Source organism: Gopherus evgoodei, unplaced genomic scaffold (assembly GCF_007399415.2).
Source record: "Gopherus evgoodei ecotype Sinaloan lineage unplaced genomic scaffold, rGopEvg1_v1.p scaffold_31_arrow_ctg1, whole genome shotgun sequence".
NCBI classification, from domain to species: Eukaryota; Metazoa; Chordata; order Testudines; family Testudinidae; genus Gopherus; species Gopherus evgoodei.
Genome location: NW_022059983.1, coordinates 5555949 through 5579400, shown reverse-complemented (window position 1 = coordinate 5579400; position 23452 = coordinate 5555949). Strand labels below are relative to the sequence as shown.

At 53.8% G+C, this 23452-nt stretch overlaps 1 protein-coding gene across 7 annotated transcripts in view; it reads left to right on the top strand.

Moving 5' to 3' along the window:
- LOC115640471 (sialic acid-binding Ig-like lectin 13) overlaps positions 1–22870 on the top strand; it is an 86982-nt gene extending 64112 nt beyond the window's left edge. The window contains exons 1-13 of one of the 7 annotated variants that reach the window (XM_030543245.1): positions 429–557; positions 1013–1092; positions 12770–12918; positions 13265–13669; positions 13809–14129; positions 16988–17041; positions 17448–17711; positions 18810–18875; positions 19005–19271; positions 19729–20034; positions 20452–20545; positions 20805–20928; positions 21761–22870. In XM_030543245.1, coding sequence (XP_030399105.1) covers positions 12795–12918; positions 13265–13669; positions 13809–14129; positions 16988–17041; positions 17448–17711; positions 18810–18875; positions 19005–19271; positions 19729–20034; positions 20452–20545; positions 20805–20928; positions 21761–21940 — 2205 coding nt within the window. In that variant the 5' untranslated portion in view covers positions 429–557; positions 1013–1092; positions 12770–12794 and the 3' untranslated portion in view covers positions 21941–22870. Of the gene's footprint in view, positions 1–428; positions 558–1012; positions 1093–12769; positions 12919–13264; positions 13670–13808; positions 14130–16987; positions 17042–17447; positions 17712–18809; positions 18876–19004; positions 19272–19728; positions 20035–20451; positions 20546–20804; positions 20929–21760 lie in introns of those variants that run through there. The other 6 variants (XM_030543244.1, XM_030543247.1, XM_030543248.1 and 3 more) reach the window with 6 other exon arrangements.
- Positions 22871–23452: the final 582 nt, after the last annotated feature.

Genomic DNA, 23452 nt, shown 5'->3' with positions numbered 1-23452 from the left:
AGAAAACAAACACTGGGTTCAATGGACCGGCTCCGATCTGCTGGTGTCTCCCCTGCTGGTGTCTCCTAGAGGGGAAGGACCCAGGTCCCATTCCCACCCGCCAGAGCCAGCCAGTGCCCCACCCTGGGGCAGATTAGAGCCAGTGTCTCTATAGGGGAAAGACCCCATGTCCCATTCCCCTGCTCCGATAGCCAGTTCCCCCAGCTCCCTACCCCCGCTGGGGCCGGAAGCCGGCTGTCCGTGGAAGCTGCCTGTATCTGTGACAATCTCCCGCTTGCGACAAAGGCACCAAGATCTCCAGCTACTGGAACCGGCTTTTGCAAGATGTTCTAGGGCCAGATTTCCATGCTGACTTCCCCTTCCTGTCTTGAAATATCACATCTCGCCCCAGCCCTCGCCCTGAGACTCACACCCACGCCCTGCCAGGCAGGTCTCCTCACACACCCGGTTCTTCAAATTGGAGTCGGGATTCACTAGCTGTCCTAACCGGGTATCTGCTGTTCCAGTGTGCTGTTCCCAGCCGCCCCGCCCCAGAGACAGCTGCATCTCAGCTCGGGGTGAGTGATTAGCATCTGCAGCATGTACATTACAATACGAGGTGTCAGCTGCTAACGTTAAAATATTATTGTGTTACTGGAAAAAGCAGTAATAAAGGGATAAAGCTGGGACAGGGGACAGGTAGCCCGGACTCCTGGGTTCAATCCACGGCTCTGGGAGGGGAGTGGTCGGGGGTGGGGGGGTGCTGGGAGCCAGGACTCCTGGGTTCTGTCCCTGGCTCTGGGAGGGGAGTGGTGTGTAGAGGGGCTCAGAGCCCGGACTCCGGGGTTCTATTTCCAGCCCCACAAGCAATATGCAGCCTGCCCCATTGCAGGGAAGCCGCAGGCAGCCCCAGTCAGAGGGAGGGAAGTCAGCAGGTTGCTGGTGCTGGGGTTTCTAGAGAGCATCTCCTCACAACCCCCTCCTGTCTGAGCCAACTTCTGCTTTCACATTCCTGTGCTTGCCGCTTCCCCAGGCTCCGAGTCACAAACCCTGAGGAACCTGAGCTGCAGGGTCGGAGAGCCAGGCACTGGGACCCCCTCTGCAGGTCTAGGGGTGAGTGGAAATGTGGGGGAGGGAGCTAGAAGGTCAGTGGAGACTGGGCTGCCCCTCAATCCCGACCCTCAGCCCCTTGCTATCCCAGCCCTGGGCTCCCTGCCCCTCCAGCCTGAGCAGGGTCCCGCCTCAGGGCTCCCCCACCATGGGGACCACACTGGAGGTGTCAGATCCGGGGCCCACGTACAGCAGGGGGTTCCCCAGCTCCCATCTCTCAGCCTCCTTCCCGAGAGCACCTGAGGGTAGCAGAGGGATGGTGGAAAATGGAACTGCTGGGAGTTTCCCCTTCCCCATAGGGGTGGATTTGGGGGGCAGGGAGGGCAGACATTGCACAGGGGGCATTTATAGATGGAAACTTCTCTCCCAACCTCCAGCTGTGCTCACCCCATTGCTCCCCATGGAGTTGCGTAAGGCACAGACCCCTTGGGGCTCCCAGACACTGCACAGGGGCAGGGCAGCCCCTCATGGATGGGGATGGAGGTTGGATCTCTCGAGGCTGGTCCGTGCACCTCCTGCCCTGCCCACTTATCCCACCTCCTGGAGAAGGGCAGGCAATCAGGGGTGCTGCAGGAGGGAGGCAGCTCCCCGCTCAGGAGCTGAGGAGTTTTTAGGTAGAGGAGAGAAAGGGGGGAGTGCCTCGTGATAAAAGAAGGATATTGATATAATCGGCATCACAGAAATTTGGTGGATCGAGGACAATCAATGGGACACAATCATTCCGGGGTATAAAATACATCAGAAGGACAGAACAGCTCGTGTAGGGGGAGAGGAGGGGAGTGGTGCTATATGTGAAAGCAAATGTAGAATCAAATGAAGTAAAAATCTTAAGTGAATCCACATGTTCCATAGAAACTCTAGGGATAGAAATTTCATGCTCTAATAAGAATATGACATTAGGGTCTGTCATCGATCACCTGACCAGAACAGTGATAGTGATGATGAAATGCCAAGGGAGATTAGAGAGGCTATCAAAATTAAGAACCCAATAATAGTGGGGGATTTTAATTATCCCCATATTGACTGGGAACATGTCATCTCAGGACGAAATGCAGAGACAAAATTTCTCGATACTTTAAATGACTGCTTCATGGAGCAGCTGGTACGGGAACCCACAAGGAGACAGGCAACTCTAGATTTAGTCCTGAGTGGAGCGCAGGAGCTGGTCCAAGAGGTAATAACAAGAAGACCGCTTGGAAATAGTGACCATAATATAATAACATTTAACATCCCTGTGGTGGGAAGAACATCTCAACAGTCCAACATTGTGGCATTTAATTTCAAAATGGGGAACTATGCAAAAATGAGGGGGTTAGTTAAACAGAAATTAAAAGGTACAGTGACTAAAGTGAAATCCCTGCAAGCTGCATGGCCTCTTTTTAAAGACACCATAATAGAGGCCCAACTTCAATGTATACCCCAAATTAAGAAACACGGTAAAAGAACTAAAAAAGAGCCATCGTGGCTTAACAACCATGTAAAAGAAGCAGTGAGAGATAAAAAGACTTCCTTTAAAAAGTGGAAGTCAAATCCTAGCAAGGTAAATAGAAAGGAGCATAAACACTACCAAATTAAGTGTAAAAATGTAATAAGAAAAGCCAAAGAGGAGTTTGAAGAACGGCTAGCCAAAAACTCCAAAGGCAATAACAAAATGTTTTTTAAGTACATCAGAAGCAGGAAGCCTGCTAAACAACCAGTGTGGCCCCTGGATGATCGAGCTACAAAAGGAGCGCTTAAAGACGATGGAGTCATCGCAGAGAAACTAAATGGATTCTTTGCTTCAGTCTTCACGACTGAGGATGTTAGGGAGATTCCCAAACCTAAGCTGGTTTTTGTAGGTGACATATCTGAGGAACTGTCACAGACTGAAGTGTCACTAGAGGAGGTTTTGGAATTAATTGATAAACTCAACATTAACAAGTCACCGGGACCAGATGGCATTCACCCAAGAGTTCTGAAAGAACTCAAATGTGAAATTGCGGAACTATTAACTAAGGTTTGTAACCTGTCCTTTAAATCAGCTTCTGTACCCACTGACTGGAAGATAGCTAATGTAACACCAATATTTAAAAAGGGCTCTAGAGGTGATCTCGGCAATTACAGACCGATAAGTCTGACGTCGGTACCGGGCAAATTAGTCGAAACAATGGTAAAGAATAAAATTGTCAGACACATAGCGGAACATAAATTGTTGGGCAAAAGTCAACATGGTTTCTGTAATGGGAAGTCGTGTCTTACTAATCTATTAGAGTTCTTTGAAGGGGTCAACAAACACCTGGACAAGGGGGATCCAGTGGACATAGTGTACTTAGATTTCCAGAAAGCCTTTGACAAGGTCCCTCACCAAAGGCTCTTACGTAAATTAAGTTGTCATGGGATAAAAGGGAAGGTCCTTTCATGGATTGAAAACTGGTTAAAAGAGAGAGAACAAATGGTAAGAATAAATGGTAAATTCTCAGAATGGAGAGAGGTAACTAGTGGTGTTCCCCAAGGGTCAGTCCTAGGACCAATTCTATTCAACTTATTCATAAATGATCTGGAGAAAGGGGTAAAAAGTGAGGTGGCAAAGTTTGCAGATGATACTAAACTGCTCAAGATAGTTAAAACCAAAGCAGACTGTGAAGAACTTCAAAAAGATCTCACGAAACTAAGTGATTGGGCAACAAAATGGCAAATGAAATTTAATGTGGATAAATATAAAGTAATGCACATTGGAAAAAATAACCCCAACTATACGTACAATATGATGGAGGTTAATTTAGCTACAACAAATCAGGAAAAAGATCTTGGAGTCATCGTGGAGAGTTCTCTGAAGATGTCCACGCAGTGTGCAGAGAAGGTCAAAAAAGCAAACAAGATGTTAGGAATGATTAAAAAGGGGATAGAGAATAAGACTGAGAATATATTATTGCCCTTATATAAATCCATAGTATGCCCACATCTTGAATACTGTGTACAGATGTGGTCTCCTCACCTCAAAAAAGATATTCTAGCACTAGAAAAGGTTCAGAAAAGGGCAACTAAAATGATTAGGGGTTTGGAGAGGGTCCCATATGAGGAGAGATTAAAGAGGCTGGGACTCTTCAGCTTGGAAAAGAGGACACTAAGGGGGGATATGATAGAGGTGTATAAAATCATGAGTGATGTGGAGAAAGTGGATAAGGAAAAGTTATTTACTTATTCCCATATTACAAGAACTAGGGGCCACCAAATGAAATTAATAGGCAGCAGGTTTAAAACAAATAAAAGGAAGTTCTTCTTCACACAGCGCACAGTCAACTTGTGGAACTCCTTGCCTAAGGAGGTTGTGAAGGCTAGGACTATAACCACGTTTAAAAGAGAACTGGATAAATTCATGGTGGTTAAGTCCATAAATGGCTATTAGCCAGCTGTCCCTAGCCTCTGTCTGTCAAGAGGGTGGAGATGGACAGCAGGAGAGAGATCACTTGATCATTGCCTGTTAGGTTCACTCCCTCTGGGGCACCTGGCAGGGCCACTGTCAGTAGATAGATACTGGGCTGGATGGACCTTTGGTCTGACCCAGTATGGCCGTTCTTATGTACCATTTTCATATGGGTGCGAGGAGCCATTGCCCCCGTTTCATTTGTACAGAAAGAGAATGGGGAATAGGGGAGTGGCTCATACCATTTTAAATGGAAAGGAGGGGTGAGAAGTAAAGTAGTCCAAAATATTTTCATGGGGGAGGAAGGGAGAAGAGTGAGTGGCCCATACCATTCTCATAGGTGAGGAAGAGGAAGAAGGAGTGGCTCAAATCATATTAACAGGGGAGACGGGGAGAAGGTGTGAGTGGCCAATACCATTTTCACATGTGTAAGGGTTCCCTCCCCACTCTGAACTCTGGGGTACAGATGTGGGGACCCCAAGGAAAGACCCCTATGCTTATTTTTACCAGCTTAGGTTAAAAGCTTCCCCAAGATACAAATTCCTTCCCTTGTCCTTGGATGGTATTGCAGCCACCACCAAGTGATTTAGATAAAAATTCAGGAAAAGGGTCACTTAGAGTTCCTTGTTCCCCAAATATTCCCCCAAGAGCCTTCACCCGCTTTCCTGGGAGGCTTGAGAATAATGTGAGTACCGACCAGACCCTTTCTCCCTAGGACACTGAAAATCAAACAAGCTCTTACAGGAAGAACTTTAGTTAAAGAAAAAGCAAAAGAATCACATTTGCAAAATCAGGATGGAAGGTAACTTTACAGGGTAATAAAAAGATTTAAACACAGTGGATTCCCCTCTAGGCTCAGCTTCAAAGATCCAAAAACAGGAATAAAACTCCCTCTTAACACAGGGAAAATTCACAAGCTAAAACAAAAGATAATCCAACACATTTCCTTGCCCTTACTTACAATGTCTGTAATTTTAGATGTCATTTCAGGTATGTTTTCAGGAGATGTTTTACCTGCTTGGTCCCTCTCTCCGTCCAGAGCGGGAACAAACAAAGAGAGCACAAACAAAACCTCTCCCTGCCCCACCAGATTTGAATGTATCTTCTTTCCTTATGGTCCTTTTGGTCAGGTGCCAACCAGGTTATTTGAGTTTCTTAACCCCTTACAGGTAAAGTGATTCTGTACCTCTGGCCAGGAGGGATTTATGTTACTGCATACATAAAGGTTGTTACCCTTCCATTTATATGTGAGTAGTAGGGCGGAGGGAGTGGCCCCCTACCATTCTCTGGGGAGGGGGGAAAGTGACCAGTGCTACTTTCATGGGGGGAGGGATAGCTCAGTAGTTTGGGCACTGGCCTGCTAAACCCAGGGTTGTGAGTTCAATCCTTGAGGGGGCCACTTAGGAATCTGGGGCAAAATCAGTACTTGGTCCTGCTAGTGAAGGCAGAGGGCTGGACTTGATGACCCTTTGGGGTCCCTTCTAGTTCTAGGAGATAAGTATATCTCCATTAAAAAAATGAGGGGAGGAGAGTCCAAGAAGCAGGGTGGAATGAGGGCAGGGGAGACAGCATTAGCACCCCATCCTGACTGCAGAAGGGGGAGCCATCAGCTCTCTGCACCCTCCCCTCCCAGGACACTTTACCCACCCAAAGGCCATCCAGCTCCCCTGAGTCCACACAGAACAAAGCTGGGCAACACCAGCACCCATGGGGCAGCAGTGAGAGGGATAAGAAAACAGGGTGCATGGAGACAAAGCATAAATCTGTGGATTTTAAAAGCCAGTCTCAGGATTCTTAAAGCAAACCTCAGGATTTATTAGTGAATTTCAAGCAGGGGCAGGGACTTATGTTCACATTAAATCTCAGGATTTTTTAGCAAATCCTAGAATCACAGACTCATAGGGTGAGAAGGGACCGCAGGTGTCACCCAGTCCAACCCATGCCAAGATGCAGGATTGGTTGGGTCTAACCCATCCCAGACAGATGCTGTCCAGCCTCCTCTCGAAACCCTCCAGTGAAGGAGCTTCCACAACCTCCCTCGGCGTCTGGTCCATTGTCCGACTGCTCACACAGCTGGGGAGTTTTCCCTGAGATTTAATCTCAATCTGTTCTGCTGTAGTTTGAATCCATTGCCTCTTGTCCTACCCTCTGGGGCGAGAGAGAACAACTTTCTCCAGCTTCTCTATGGCAGCCTTTCAAGTATTTGAAAACCGCAATCATGTCCCCCTCCTCCATCTCTCTTTCCAAACTAACCATGCTCAGTTCCTTCAGGCTATGTCCCTAGGGCTTCCATTCCATCCCTTTGATCGTCTTCATCCCTCATCTCTGGATCCTTTCCACTTTCTCTGCATCCTTTCTATACATTGGTGACCAAAACTGGACACAGTCCTCCAGCTGAGGCCTAGCCAGTGCCGAGTAAAGCGGTACTGTAACCTCCCGTGACTTGCATGCTCTGCCTCTGTTGATGCAACCTGAAATTGCATTTGTTTTTCTGAAACAGCATCACATTGCTGACTCCTGTCGAGGTTGTGATCCACCCCAACTCCCAGGTCCTTCTGAGCAGTGCTGCTGCCAAGCCAGTTCTTCCCCATCCTGTATTTGTGCATTTGGTTTTTCTTCCCTAAGTGGAGCATCTTCCCTTTGTGCTTCATGAATTTCATTGTGTCGCCTATAGTCCAGTTCTGCAATTTATCGAGGTCCCTCTGATTTTTAGCATCATCCTCCAAAGTGTTGGCAACTCCCCCCATTAGATTTGTGTCATCTGCAAATTTGATCAGTCTGCTCCCTAGTCCTACATCCAAGTCATTGATAAAGACATTAAACAACATGGGCCCCAGAACAGATCCCTGTGGGACTTCAGCTGAGACCTCCCTCCAATCCAGCATCATTCCATTAACAGTTACTCATTTATTGCAGTTGTTTAACCAGTTATGAAGCCACTTAATGGTAGTTCCACCAAGCCCACATTTCTCCATAAGAATGGCCATACCGGGTCAGACCAAAGGACAATCTAACCCAGTGTCCTGTCTTCCGACAGTGGCCAATGCGAGGTCCCCAGGGGGAATGAACTGAACAGGGAATCATCAGGTGATCCATCCCCTGTCTCCCATTCCCAGCTTCTGGCAAACACAGACTAAGGACACCATCCCTGCCCATCGTGGCTAATAGCCATTGATGGACCTTGTTACCAGCTTTGCCTGTTACCTTGGGGTATGCTCATTTCTTAGGGTTACTCTTCTGGGGTGGGAGGTGGGGGTTCTGTATTTCTATCAATTTGCTGCTTGTGTCACTTGTGTTCTCATATGGAGCTCTACATTTCCCTTCTGCAAGTTCCCTCTGTCACAGAGTTTGGGGGAGACAAGGCCCCACACTCCCAGCTTCATGTGATTCATCATGATTTTCAACCAGCCTGTGAGGGTTCCTTCCCCACTCTGAACTCTGGGGTACAGATGTGGGGACATGCATAAAAGCCCCCTAAGCCTATTTCTTCCAGCTTAGGTTAAAACCTGGTACTCTGCCACCACCAAGTGATTTAACAAGAAACAAGGAAAGGACCAGTTGGACTTCCTCTTCTTCCCCCAAAATATCCTCCCAAGTCCTTACACCCCCTTTCCTGGGGAGACTTGAGAATAATATCCTCACCAATTGGTTACAAAGTGATCAAAGATCCAAACCCTTGGGTCTTTGGACAATGGAAAAATCAGTCAAGTTGTTAAAAGAAGGATTTTATTAAAAAGAAAAGATAAAAATCATCTCTGTAAAATCAGGATGGAAATAATTTTACAGGGTAATCAGATTCAAAGAGCCCAGAGGAACCCCCTCTAGACTTAGGTTCAAAGTTACAGCAAAACAGGGATAAACCCTCTAGCAAAAGGAACATTTCCAAGTTGAGAAAACAAAGATAAACTAACAGGCCTTGGCTGGCTGTTACTTACAAGTCTGAAATATGAGAGACTTGTGCAGGAAGATTTGGAGAGCCTGGATTGATGTCTTGTCCCTCTTAATCCCAAAAGCGAACCACCGCCAAAACAAAGAGCACAAACCAAAGCCTCCCCACCCCAGCCAATATTTGAAAGTATCTTGTCCCCTTCTTGGTCCTTTGGGTCAGGTGTCAGCCAGGTTACCTGAGCTTCTTAACCCTTTACAGGTAAAAGGATGTTGGTGCCTCTGGCCAGGAGGAATTTGATAGTATTGTACACAGGAGGGCTCTTCCCTTCCCTTTACAGTTATGACACGCCCCCCAAATCACAGATAGTGTTTGACAGCTGGTTCCACACTGACCCTGATTTCTTCCTGGAGCTCTAGGACAAAACAGAGTTAATAAGACACATGCACCTTTAGACATACTACTGATTATATAAAAACTAACAATATGTCCCACATTCCAAGAACAATTTTTAACCGGTTGATTCTGGGAAACTTTCACAGGAAAGTGCATCAGCCACTTTGTTAGAAGCTCCCGAAACGTGTTGTATTTCAAAATCGAAATGTTGGAGACCAAACCGCCACTGAAGAAGATTTTTGGTGTTTCCCTTGGTGGTATGAAGCCACTTCAGCGCAGCATGATCGGTTTGTAGTTGGAAACGCCGTCCCCAATTGTATGGGCGTAGCTTTTCCAGCGCGCACACAATGGCATAGCATTCCTTTTTGCTGATTGACCAGTGGCTTTCCCTCTCAGACAGATTCTTGCTGAGAAACACGACAGGATGGAATTCTTGATCTACTCCTTCCTGCATTAAAACTGCTCCCACACCATGCTCAGACGCATCTGTGGTTACTAGGAACAGTTTGTCGAAGTCTGAGGCCCTTAGCACAGGGTCAGACATGAGTGTTGCCTTAAGCTGGTTAAAGGCCTTCTGACACTCATCAGCCCACTGAACTGCATTTGGCTGCGTCTTTTTGGTCAGGTCTGTCAGTGGGGAGACGATTTGGCTGTAGTGTGATACAAATCGCTTGTAATATCCAGCCAAGCCTAAGAAGGATTGGACCTGTTTCTTTGACTATGGGACAGGCCACTTTTGGATAGCATCCACCTTGGCCTGTAAGGGGTTGATAGTTCCTTGATCTCCCTGGTGTCCAAGGTAAGTCACTCTGGTTAGGCCTATTTGACACTTTTTAGTCTTAACAGTTAGTCCTGCCTGCCTAATGCGCTCGAAGACTTTTTGCAGATGTTCCAGGTTCTGCCCATGAATGAGAAAAAATGGCCACATCATCAAGGCAGGCGATGGCAGATTCTCCCAATCCCGCTAGGAGACCATTTACAAGGTTTTGAAAGGTGGCGGTGCATTTCGCAGCCCGAAAGGGAGTACATTAAATTCATACACCCCTGCCTGGGTGACGAAGGCTGACCTTTCTTTGGCGGGTTCATCTAGCGGTACCTGCCAGTACCCCTTGGTTAAGTCTAAGGTAGAGATGAACTGGGCATGTCCCAGTTTCTCCAATAGCTCATCTGTTCCTGGCATTGGATAGTTGTCTGGGTGAGTTACAGCATTTAGCTTACAGTAGTCCATGCAAAAGCGTATTTCCCCATCTGATTTGGGAACTAGAACCACTGGAGATGCCCATGCACTGTCAGAGGGGAGGATTACACCCATCTGTAGCATATCCCTGGATCTCCCATTCTATAGCAGTTTTAGCTCGAGGAGACACCCGGTGAGGTTGGGCTCTAATTGGGTGAGCATTACCTGTGTCAATGGAATGGTATGCCCATTCGGTCCGTCCTGGGGTGGCTGAGAACATCAGCGCGAAGCTAGTGCACAGCTCCTTGATCTGCTGTCACTGCATATGTCTAAGGGTCATGGAGAGGTTCACCTCTTCCACACCACCGTCACTTTTTCCGTTCTAGTAGATACCTTCTGGCCACTCAGCGTCATCTCCTCCCAGGAGACAGAGTGTTGGCCATTCTCTGTGCAGACAATATCACAGGGGCCTTCTTGGGCTCTGCAACAATCATACACCCTGATCCCGCCACCTAGATACTTAAGAAATGCATAGGGGAAACTGAGGCACCCACACAGTATTCATAGAAAACATTAAGAACATTTCCACTTTGTCACACCCTCCCAGTGGAGCGATCCTGTAGGACCTAGATTCCCCAGGGCTGGGTTCTTCCAGCCCCAGAATCAGATGAACACACACACACACACACACACACACACACCCAGCAGGGACACACACACACACACACTTTAACAGAGCGCGTCTGAGAGGACCGGGTTAATCAGGGCTCCCAAGCTGACCCCTTAGATGTCCCTAGGTCAGTGGGCTGGGTCGAGCAGCACCTCCAAACTGTCACCCTCATAGGCCATGGGCACCGCACCACAATAGCATACGTCTGAACAGGCTGAGTCGAGCAGCAGTTTCAATCTCCCACCCTCATATGCCTCTGGACCCAGCACGTCCCTATTCTCACTTTCATGTTACAGTTGTGCTGGGCGTAACCCACTTGATGAGCAAACCCCACAGGAATTTTGGGTGCTGCAGGGATCTTTTACCTTAGGCATAGGCACCAACTTTCTCAGCGCCGGTGGGTGCCCGTGCCCCCCCTTGCCCCGCCCCAACTCCACCCCATCCCCGCCCCCGGCCCCAGCCCTATACCAACCCCATCACCAAAGTCCCAGCCCAGCCCTGCCTCTTCCCACAGCACGCCGCGTTCACCCTCCTCCCTCTTCCTCCCTGCCCCACAAATCAGCTGTTTCGCAGCGCAAGCACTGGGACGGAGGGGGGAGAAGCAGGACACGGTTGCACGCTGGCAGGAGGAGGAGAAGGAGGTGAGATGGAGCAGGGGGGTGGGATGGGTCAGGGCCACGGGGAGCTGCCAGAGCGAATGAGGAAACCAAAAAACACCCATGAGAGAGAGAGATGGGTTCTCACCACTCCATGAAGCTTGAATCGATCGGGGTTCCCAAATGGTGGTGGTAGCTGAGAGTCTGGGGTGCTGGAGACAGGCAGAGCCCCCAGCACGATCACTCAGGAGAAGATGAAGTCCCAGTGGAACTGATGCAGATTTTGATCCAGGCATCAGAACACTTCCTTGAGCATGGGTAGGGGTTTTTGTAGAGAAACAACAATGGTTCGAAGGAGAACACTAGATTTGTTGATGTGCAAACACGGGAGATACCAACGTTGTTTTGTTCAGGCTGGAAATGGGAACTGATCACTTCTGGCTTTGGGTGGTGTTCCTTGGAGGGAGCTCACAAGGCAATTCACTATTTTCGATATCAATCAAGGATTTGTTACTAGAATTGGTCTGAAAATTGCTGAGCTGGGTGTGTGCAGGTGGGTTCATTGACATCCGGCGCAGAGATCCTCCATCATGCTGTGCTTCTCGGCTTCTCTGGTCCCAGAGTTCCATGTGGTTCTTGCCTTGGGATCTCTGTTCTCCATTCTGTCTGCTAATAGAGATGCCTCCTTGTCCCATCTTCAATGCAAATGAGGCCAGGGGAGTTTCCTTAATCCTGTCACCCTTGTCCCAGGGGTTTAGGTGCGTCTCCCAAGGCCTTTCCATTGCTTTTTGTAAGTCCTTCTTCTGATGCAGATTTGGTTCAAGCAGAGGCCAGCTGGTTGCGGAGGGGGGCGGGGTCTTTCGTGAGTCAGACAGGCTGGGTACTGCACCCTGGGTCCCCAAGAACACAGAGCTGCTAGGTAACAACATATTGTCCATGAATTTATCCAGTTCTTTTTTGCACCCTGTTATACTTTTGGTCTTCACAACATCCTCTGGCAAGGAGTTCCTCAGGTTGACTGTGCATTGTGTGAAGAAATACTTTCTTTTGTTTGTTTTAAACCTGCTGCCTAGTAATTTCATTTGGAGACGCCTAGTTCTTGTGCTATGAGGAGTAAATAATACTTCCTGATTTACTTCCTGCACACCAGTCATGATTTTATAGACCTCACTCATATCTCTCCTTAGTCGTCTCCTTTCTAAGATGAACAGTCCCAGTCTTATTAATCTCTCCTGAGCTGGTAGCCTGCTCACATGTTGTTTTTTTATGGGAAGACTGAAGCAAAGCAGGAACTGAGCAGCGCTGCCTTCCCACCATCTTCAGCTCAGGATTTTCATCTCATGATTCTTAGAGAAAATCTCAGGGTTTTTTTGCCAATAGAAGGATTTTTTTAGCCCATGATCTCTCAGAACCATCTAGTGATTGGGTGCCAGCAGCCACAGATCAGCCCCCCCGCAGAGCCCAGCAGCACTGATGGTCCCCAAGGCAGATCTGTCCCCCACCCCCATACAGCCTCCACTCTCACACTTCCCAACCCACCATCTGTCTATAGGTCTGTCCCAGTCCAAACCTCAGCCATGGGCAGAGCCCTTCCGCCACAGCAGGACCCTGAGGAATGGGAGCTTCCACCTCAAGGTCCCCCATGGATACTAGGAGGTCCTGCCACGCTGAGGGTCCTGATCCTCGCCCTGCTCTGGAGGGGTAAGTAAGCAGCACCTGCAGCCCCAGTGCAGGGGGAAGGGCAGAACCTGCGCTAAGCGGGGCCAGGTCTGTCCCAGGCCTTGGAAGGGAGACTGGCCAGAGGAGGAGGGGAGCCCAGTGCCCCGGTGTGGTGCTAGGGGGGCGCTGAATGACAGGGGCCGGGCAGGGGGGTTGATGTAGGGAAGGCTGGAAACTAAATGGAGAGAGATTTGGTCAAGGACCCAGGGCTGGGCTCACAGGGGGCTGCAGGTCGGGAGTGAGGGGCACTGGCAGAGCTGTAGGGGGAGCTCAGGGTTGGCCTCTGCTCTCTCTGGGTCCCACTTTGATCCCTCTCCATCCCCTGCAGGGTCCTCGTCCCAGCTGCCCGGATTTACCCTGACGGTGCCGCGGTCGGTGTCGGTGCAAGAGGGTCTGTGCATTCTCGTCCCCTGCACCTTCACGTACCCAGCCTCGTACGACACCGACAATTCCTGGGCCCGGCTCTACAGATACTGGTACAAGGATCCGGCCAATGTGGGCTGGGATCCACCCGTGGCCAGCAGTAACCCCAGCCGGGGGGTGTCGCAGGAGACCCTGGGCCGGTTCCAGCTGGCGGAGAATCCAGCCGACGGCGACTGCTCCCTGCAAATCAGCGATGCCCGACGGACGGATGCGGGGAGATATTTCCTTAGAGTCGAGAAAGGATCGTTGAGATACAGTTACCACTTCAATTCCTATGGCACTGACGCAAAGCTCGCGATCTCGGTGCCAGGTAAGAGCAGCCGCAGTCACCGCTGATCAGCCCCCCTGAGCCAGCCAGTCCCTGACCTGGGGCCAGATCAATGCTGCGGCCCTAGAGGGGAAAGGCCCCGTGTCCCTGAGTGATTCTCTCCCCTCTCCCCGTGTCTCAGGGCTGACGGAGGAGCCAGAGATCCAGATCTCGCCGGCGCACGGGCTGCCAGGGACTCTGCTGGCTGGGGAGCCGGTGACTGTGACCTGCACGGCCCCTGGGCGCTGCTCCGGGCCCCCTCCCCGAGTCACCTGGACGGGGCCGTTCAGCGACACAGCCCGAGACGTCTCAGCCCAGCTGGCGAACGGCACCTGGGCCCACAGCTCTGCACTCAGCTTCACGCCCGGCCCAGGGGACCACGGAGAAGAGCTCGTCTGCACCGTCACCTACAGGCCACCACAGGGACCTTCCACCCGCAGAACCGTCCGGCTCCACGTCGGCTGTGAGTGACCTCCCCAGCCCCTCCACGCTGGATCCCAGCCCCCTCTGCTGGGATCCCCACCCCTGGGATCCCCAGCCCTGCCCTCCAGCCCCTCCCCCAACTCAGCCCTTTGCTGGGATCCCCACCCCCCACCATGCACCCTCAGCCAATTCTACTCCAGGCCCCTTCCCTCCACACCGTGCAGCCCCTTCTCCCTTGGGATCTTCACCCCTTCCTTCCCCCCTTGGCTATGGCTCCTCCCTCCCATCCACACACCCAGGTCCTTCTCTTCTGGGATCCTCTCTGCCCCCGACCTGCCCTGCCCCCAGAATCCTCCTGTGCTTTGATCCACCCCCCCACATTCCCGTCCCCCCTTACTAGGATTGCCCCACACACACCAGCCACCCCAGTTCCCCCTGAGATCCCCCCAGGCTGTCCCACCGCGTCTCCTCCCCCCCTCCCCTTTCTGCCGGGATCGGTGGATGCTCTATATGGGGCAGAGTGTTAATGGGACCCAGTCACTGTCTGGCTCTAAACATGCTCCGGGGTTGGTGCCCAGAGACCTCAGCCTGCCCTGCCCCAGGGCAAACTCCCATTAAATGGCCTGTGACCCTCGCGCAGCAGATCCAGGGTAGAGGGGAAATCAGCAGCCACCCTTGCAAGGTGAACGATCAAATCAGGCTTCACTATAAGGACAGTCCTTGTTCCTGTCAGCCGGAGGGAGATTTAGAAGGACACTGCCCCGCCCCCTCATCGTGTCTGAGCCCAGGCCCCAGTCCGACCCCAAACGTCTACACAGACCTTGTTGGAAACAAGCCCGACCCAACAGACCCAGGCTGTGGGGCTTTGACAGCAAAGTGGACAAACCCTGGCATTCCTGGCCAGCCGGTACCAGCATCTGGCTCTTCCGGGTATTGCTTTCAAATGCCCCTCTGAGTGCAGCCGAACAGCTGGGCTGCATAATACTCAGGCCTGGCCGGCCAAGCCGGGGGCAAAGGGAGAGGGCTGGGGAGAGATGAACCAAGGGAGGAAGGCAAAGGACCCACGAGGGGGGTGTCTGATGTCCCTGGTGGTGGCTGGGACTGGGGTGGGAGCTGGGTTATTTAGACCCCTGACTCTGGCCTGCCTTGGGGACAACACATTTGGAGAGCAGGACGTTGAACACCAGGGCGCCGGCAGCCAGTGGCACCAAGATGATGATGCTCACTCCAGTACCCAGTCCGGAGCAGCCCGGCCCCTCGTTAGTGCCTACGCCAATTAGGCCGAATTTTGACCTACCGGTTTAGGTCCCTTGGGTTTTGATTGGACAGATGACTAGGGAGGCGTATAAAAATATTGCTCGAGCATGCAGAGGTGTATTCAGGAAGACCAAGGCACAATGGGAGTTGCAGCTAGCAAGGGATGTGAAGGGTAACAAGAAGGGTTTCTACAGGTATGTTAGCAACAAGAAGAACATCAGGGAAAGCGTGGAGGAGGCAACCTAGTGACAGAGGATGTGGAAAAAGCTGAAGTACTCAATGCATTTTTTTTTGCCTTGGTCTTCATAGACAAGGTCAGCTCCTAAACTGCTGCTCTGGGCAACACAGTATAGGAAGGAGATGAGGAACCCGTCAGTAGTGAAAGAACAGGTTAAGGACTATTTAGAAAAGCTGGACATGTACAAGTCATAGAATCATAAAATCGTAGAATATCGGGGTCGGAAGGGACCTCAGGAGGTATCTAGTCCAACCCTCTGCTCAAAGCAGGACCAATCCCCAACTAAATCATCCCAGCCAGGGCTTTGTCAAACCTGACCTTAAAAACCTCTAAGGAAGAAGATTCCCACCCCCTCCCTAGGGAACCCATTCCAGTGCTTCACCACCCTCCTAGCGAAATAGTGTTTCCTAAAATATCCAGCCAAAACCTCCCCCACTGCAACTTGAGACCATTACTCCTTGTTCTGTCATCAGGTACCACTGAGAACAGTCTAGATCCATCCTCTTTGGAACCCCCTTTCAGGTAGTTGAAAGCAGCTATCAAATCCCCCCTCATTCTTCTCTTCTGCAGACTAAACAATCCCAGTTCCCTCAGCCTCTTCTCGTGAGTCATGTGCTCCAGCCCCCTGATCATTTTTGTTACCCTCCGCTGGACTCTTTCCACATCCTTCTTGTAGTGTGGGGCCCAAAAATGGACCCAGTACTCCAGATGAGGCCTCACCAATGTTGAATAGAGGGGAATGATCACGTCCCTCGATCTGCTGGCTCCTACTTATACAGCCCAAAATGCCGTGAGCCTTCTTGGCAACGAGGGCACACTGTCGACTCATATCCAGCTTCTCATCCACTGTAACCCCTAGATCCTTTCTGCAGAACTGCTGCCTAGCTGCTTGGTCCCTAGTCTGTAGCAGTCCATGGGATTCTTCCATCCTAAGTGCAGGACTTTGCACTTGCCCTTGTTGAACCTCATCAGGTTTCTTTTGGCCCAAGCCTCTAATTTGTCTTGGTCCCTCTGTATCCTATCCCTACCCTCCAGCGTATCAACCACTCCTCCCAGTTTAGTGTCATCGTCAAACTTGCTGAGGGTGCAGCCCATGCCATCCTCCAGATCATTAATGAAGATATTGAACAAAATTGGCCACAGGACCGACCCTTGGGACACTCCACTTGATACCGTCTGCTTTCCCTTCATCCAACCCCCTGCTCATTTCCCAGTTCTGGTTCCCCGGCGTGACCCTGGTTTCCATCGGGCACCTCTTGGGTGGGACTCAGTCAGGTCTGTCACTTCTTTTCCCCACCCATGGGTCTTGTGTCACTTCAGGGACTTTCCCGTCCCCCAACTGAGCTCATAGCGAGGCGCCATGTCTAGGCTTCTCTGATCCCCCCGTCTGGTTTGTGTTACAGATCCGCCCAGGACCCCCAACATCACCGGGACCCTGACCAGGAATGGACACCCTGGTGAGAGGCCACGCTGCGAGTCCCGGAAATCAGCGAGTGCCTCCAAGTCACGATCAGCCGGGCTTGGCTGCTCTGTGCCTGGAGGGGAGATCCTGAGAAAGCCGCAGAGTTGTGAGGAGGGTGGTGTGATGATTGGGCCAGGTTCCCTCTGTCTCCAGACCCCAGGGTGGCATAATTGGGCACTGGGCAGTGAGTAGGAGATGGGTTAGGGGGCGATCTCTGCAGCAGAGACCTGCCGTAAAGGCACCGGGATTGTGCACTCACCCCAGAGCTGGCTATGTCTCCACACCAGGCGAGGGGTCCCTGTATAACCAGCTCCCGCACCCCACCCCAGAGGTGGCTGTATTGTGGCACCTTGGTGGAGGATCTCTGGAGGGGGCCTAACCTGCCTGCTTATGTCTTTCAGTGCTGGAAGTGTCGGGAGCTGAGGACGACGTCGTGTCTCTGGAGACCTGGGAGGGCGACTCCCTGAGTCTGGGCTGTGAGGCTGGGAACAGACCCGAGGCTGCCCTGAGCTGGGCGAAGGGGAACGAGTCCCTGAGCCCCAGCCAGGGACGGGCTGGGCATCTGGAGCTATTGAATCTCAGCAGAGGGGATGCTGGGGAGTATCGGTGCTGGGCAAAGAATCCCTTTGGGTCGGCCAGCCGGACCCTGCGTGTGCACGTGCAGAGTAAGGCTCTAGGGGGTGCTGTGCCACACAGAGGGCCTTAGTGGAGGGCACTGGACTGCAGGGGGCAGGTGGTCAGTAGGGGGCGCTGTGCTTCAGGGGGTTAGCAGGAGGTTATTAGGGGGCACTAGGCTGCATGGAGCAAGGCGGGGGTCAGTAGGGGGCGCTGTGCTTCAGGGGGTTAGCAGGGGGTTATTAGGGGGCACTAGGCTGCATGGAGCAAGGCGGGGGTCAGTAGGGGGCGCTGTGCTTCAGGGGGTTAGCAGGGGGTTATTAGGGGGCACTAGGCTGCATGGAGCAAGGCGGGGGTCAGTAGGGGGCGCTGTGCTTCAGAGGGTTAGCAGGGGGTTAGTAGGGGGCACTAGGCTGCATGGAGCAAGGCAGGAGTCAGTAGGGGGCGCTGGGCTGCAGGGGGAGGGTGGTCAGTAGGGGGCACTGTGCTTCAGGGGGTTATTAGGGGGCGCTAGGCTGCATGGAGCAAGGCGGGGGTCAGTAGGGGGCGCTGGGCTTCAGGGGGTTAGCAGGGGGTTATTAGGGGGCACTAGGCTGCATGGAGCAAGGCAGGAGTCAGTAGGGGGCGCTGGGCTGCAGGGGGAGGGTGGTCAGTAGGGGGCACTGTGCTTCAGGGGGTTATTAGGGGGCGCTAGGCTGCATGGAGCAAGGCGGGGGTCAGTAGGGGGCGCTGGGCTGCAGGGGGAGGGTGGTCAGTAGGGGGCACTGTGCTTCAGGGGGTTAGTAGGGGGCGCTAGGCTGCATGGAGCAAGGCGGGGGTCAGTAGGGGGCGCTGGGCTTCAGGGGGTTAGCAGGGGGTTATTAGGGGGCACTAGGCTGCATGGAGCAAGGCGGGAGTCAGTAGGGGGCGCTGGGCTGCAGGGGGAGGGTGGTCAGTAGGGGGCACTGTGCTTCAGGGGGTTATTAGGGGGTGCTAGGCTGCATGGAGCAAGGTGGGGGTCAGTAGGGGGCGCTGGGCTGCAGGGGGCAGGTGGTGGATCCATGGGGGCGCTGGGCTGCAGGGGAGGTGGGGGATCAGGTGCTGGGCTGCGGATCAGGGGGTCAGTGGGGGGCTCTCTCCAATCTAATACGTTGCCGTGGGTATTTCAGCTCTAGAGAAGACGCTGCAAATCACCGTCTCCAGAGCTAACAGGAGCGACCCCCAGTTATTCCAAGGTATTGCTAGGGGGCAAGGAGTGGGGCACGGGACCTTTCCCCTCTAGGGGGCGCTGGCCCTGATCCAGTTCCCGGGCAGGGACTGGCTGGCTCAGGGTGCGAGTGGCTCTGTGTTATTTCTATTCCCAGATCCTGGCACCCTGGTGGTGAACGGGTCACAGCTCACGGCCCGGGAGGGCGACTCCCTGCGGTTCGTCTGCTCTGTCGCCAGCAACCCCCCCGCTGTGCTGGGCTGGGTGAAGGGGGGCCGAGCCGTCGAGGGCACCTGCCCCGTGGGGGAGAATCAGCTGCGGCTGGAGCTGCCCAACGTGACGGCCGAGGACGGGGGGCTGTACAGGTGCTGGGCCCAGAACAAGGAGAGCTCTGCCCAGGGGACGTTCCAGCTGCTCGTCGAGTGTGAGTGCGGTTAACCTCTAGGACGCTGACCCTGGAGAGTAGCAGTGTTAATCCGTGGGACTCCTCGCCACTGAGTACTAGCAGGTGTCACAGGGTGTCCAGCCCCTGTAAAGAGAGACAGTGCAACCCCCCCACCCCCGCCATGCCATAGTTAATGAGCTACTTCAGGGGCAGCCCCCAGGGGGGCAGCTGAGGCTTGAACAGACTCCTGGGCCGTCTACAAGGGCCGTGAGCGCCCAGGCTGAGGGCGGAGAAGCAGGTGGGTTGGTGTGAAGTGCAGCTGGCCGAGGATGGGGCCAGATCAGTGCCCAGGGGCCGACCAAAGAGACACCCCAGGGCAGAAGAACCCACAGGACTCCCTGCCACTAGATATCAGCAGGTTTAATCTATGGGACTCCCTGCCCCGGGTTTCTCTCTCTGACTATTAATTTGTCGCTGTGTCTCCTGCTCTCTCCAGACAGCCCCCGGCCGGGGACTGGGCTGAACTCGTCTTGCCAGCGCCAGGGGCTCAGCGTCAGCTGCAGCTGCTCCCTGCGCTCCCATCCCCCACCCCAGCTCCACTGGCAGGTGGATGGGGAGCCCCTGGCTGGGAACAGCTCACGGGGGGCCCTGCAGGTCAGCTCATGGGCCCAGGGGGATGAGGCTGTCAGCACCCTGAACTGGATGGGGAGCGGGGATGGGGGACCCCGGATCTTCTGCCTCGGCTCCAACCGGCATGGGACCTACGCCGCCCTGCACTTTGACTTCAGCCCCCCGCAGAGAGGTGAGACACTTGGACTCCTAGGTTCTGTCCCCGGCTCAGGGAGAGAGCCAGGACTCCTGGGTTCTCTCCCCAGCCCTGGACGAAGAGTGGGGTCTGGGTGCTGGAAGCAGGGGAGTTGGGAACCAGGACTTCTAGATACTATCCACAGACCTGGGAGGGCAGTGGAGTCTAGTGGTAAGAGCACAGGGCTGGAAGCCAGGACTCCTGGGCACTGTTCTCTCTATGCTGTGTGTGTTTGTGCGCACACAGATCCTAAACCCCACGCACATGGCGAAACACCGCACACACAAAAATGTGCACAGAAGCACAATAATTTGCACAGAGGACATTTTTTGAGCACACGGCCTGTCAGAAATTAGAGGGAGCGTTGCTCCGGGGCTCTCTCCCAGCTGTGCCCCGTGCTGTGTGTTTTCGCAGGTGCGGAGGAGGCTGGCAAGCTGCTGGGTGTCGGGGTGGCCTGTGGGCTGGGGGTCGCTGTCGCCTTCTTCCTTCTCGGGCTCTGTGTGATCAAGTGAGTCTGATGCCTCCTGCCCCGCCCCCCAGCTGCCCCTCCCAGATCCCACTGACATCCCCTGCCATCACCCCTGGGCTTTTCCAGCCCCCCTGCAGCCCTCCCCCCAGTCAGATCCCCCACCTAGCCGCTCTCCCTGGCCTAACCAGTCCCCTGCGCTCTAGACTCTCATACTGGGCTGCCACCTTCCTCCCTCCGCATGGGGCTAGTCTAACCCTGCCACGGTCTCATGAGTCCATTCTGATCCATCTCCCCACAGGCTGCGGGGCCGGGAGCCGGCGCTCCCCAGCGCTGAGGCCGGGGACATGGCTAATGGGAGTCAGGCCGAGCACACAGCCGACGACGCCAGCCTGATCTACAGTAACGTCACCACCATCCCCATGGTATGTACCTGGGGGGAGCAGGGGACCAAGCCCACCTGCCCTTCCCCCCCCGTCTCTGCCCCCCTCCATTTCTCCTCCTCCCTCCCCCTGCTTTCCTACCCCCTTAATGAATGAAGGACTATAAGCCAGGCTTTCACCAGGGCACCCAACAACCCCATGCATGCCTAGTGCAAGAAATGCACCCCTGCCACCAGTCTGGGCTCCCCGAACAGTGTGGGATCGGCTCCTGCATGCAGAAAATGCACCTCATCTCTCAGGCCTTGCTCAGAGGGGAGGACATGCAGCAAATGCATTCACGTGCCTTCTCAAAGTGCACGGGATTAGATTGGGGCTGCAATGCTGCTAATCCCTGGGCATCTCCCAAATGCATCAGCTTGGCAAGAAATGCATTTCTGCAGCTGCCTGCTGTGGCATCAGGTGCTTGTCATCAGACAGTGTATGCAGGGTGCCCCAAGATGCATGAGATCAGTTCATGCATGCTCGGAGCATGAAATCCAGTCAATACATTTCCTGAACATGTTCTGTGATGAGATGCATGGGATGAAATCCTGCATGTGTGGTGCATGAAATGCACCCCATGCATCTTGCTAATGCGTGTCCTGTGCAGCTGAGGCAGTGAATGCATTGACCGAGCTGGTGCTGGCATGGGAACGGCTCATGTGTGCAGAGTGTGTAACACATCCAATCCCACGTCTCTTGCTAGTGCACGCCCAGTGCAGTAAATGCATTTGCATGGAGGGTGGGGGAAACGAGTCTGGGGCAGCCCAAGCAATCAGCTCAGCAGGGTAGATGCAAGTCTCTGCTTGGTGTCTCTGCCTTGCTTCTCACTCAGGATCACAAGACTCCAGACAAAGACGTTCAGGACGGGGCTGCAGCAGCCCATTCCCCACTAGGCCCCAGGGAACCGGACGAGCTGCATTATGCCACCATTGACTTCTCCAAGCTGCAGCACAAACGGGGGGAGCCTGCGGAGGCCCCCGCCACGGAATATTCCGAGGTCCGGCTGAAATAGCCCCCTCGTGCCATGGGCCTAGGCTGGGCGTCTCCAGCCTGCCCAGTGAGGGAGGGGGTCAAAGTGAGAGGGAAATGCAGCAAGGGGTCAGCCCTGAGTTGGAAACCTGGGTGCAAATCCCTGCTCCGCCCCAGACTCTGGGCAGTCAAGTAGGCCTTGGAGAGGCTGGAGTGCTGCATTGTGGGGTGGTATCCCAGAGTCCCCTGCAGCCAGGTACCAAAGCCTGCCCCCTCCCAAACCCCACTGCCCCCGGGGGAAAGAGCCTCTCACCCCCCAGCCCCAGAGAGTCTCTCTTCTACCTTGCCTGAGCCCTCACCCACTCGCTTCACAGATGGGCAGGATGGTCACACTCAGGGGCAGCAGCTGGCGGGAGCTGGGATGACCAGACAGTAGGTGTGAAAAATCAGGAGAGGGGGTGGGGGTAATAGGAGCCTATTCAGTTTCTCCTCACTTAACATCCTCCCGCTCACCGTTTTTTCCAAGTTACGTCGCTGCTCCCTTAGGGAACGTGCTCCTGTAAAGCTGTGTGCACCACGCTCCCTTCTAACGGGGTTTGGGGGACTTTACAAGTTACTCTTCTCCGCCTCCCCCCCTTCCTCCCTGCCTCCCACTGTTTCTCCTTCAAAGCCGGAGGGAGAGAAGCGGCCGTTTGAAGGGGAAGTGCCACTTCTCTCTGGCCGCTGGCTGTGCAGCTGCCCCTGCTCTGCCCTGGGCCGGAGGACTCAGGGCCACTTTCCAAAAGGGGCTTCAGAGCTGCAGGCCAGGGCCCGGGACCCCCTTAGCCCAGGGACTTGCAGCACCTAAAGCCCCTGCATTCCAAGTGCCCTGCCTGCTGGGGGGTGGATCCCAGAATCACGGCCATGGGGGGGCGGCACGGCGCTGCACAGAGCCACCTGCACACCCCCTGCACCAAACAGCAGCTGCCCCAGGTAAGTGCTCTGCACCTCCTGCCTGCCTCAGCCTGGAGCCCCCTCCCGCATCCTAATTCCCTCCCAGACCCTGCACCACCACCCTGAACCCCCTCCCACATCCTAATTCCCTCCCAGACCCTGCACCACCACCCTGAGCCCCCTCCCGCACCCTAATTCCCTCCCAGATCCCATACCCCCACCCTGAGCGCCCTCCTGCACCCTAACTTCCTCCCAGGCCCTGCACCCACAGCCCTGAATCTCCTCCTGCACCCCCACCCTGAGCCCCTCCCGCATCCTAACACCCTCCCAGACCCCGCCCCCACCCTGAGCCCCTTCTCGCATCCTAATTCCCTCCCAGACCCCACACCGCCACCCTGAGCCCCCTCCTGCATCCTAACTCCCTCCCAGACCCCGCCCCCACCCTGAGCCCCCTCTCGCATCCGAATTCCCTCCCAGACTCCACACCGCCACCCTGAGCCCCCTCCCACATCCTAATTCCCTCTCAGACCCTGCACCGCCACTCTGAGCCCCCTCCCGCATCCTAACTCCCTCCCAGACCCCACACCCCCACCCTGAGCCCCCTCCCGCATCCTAATTCCCT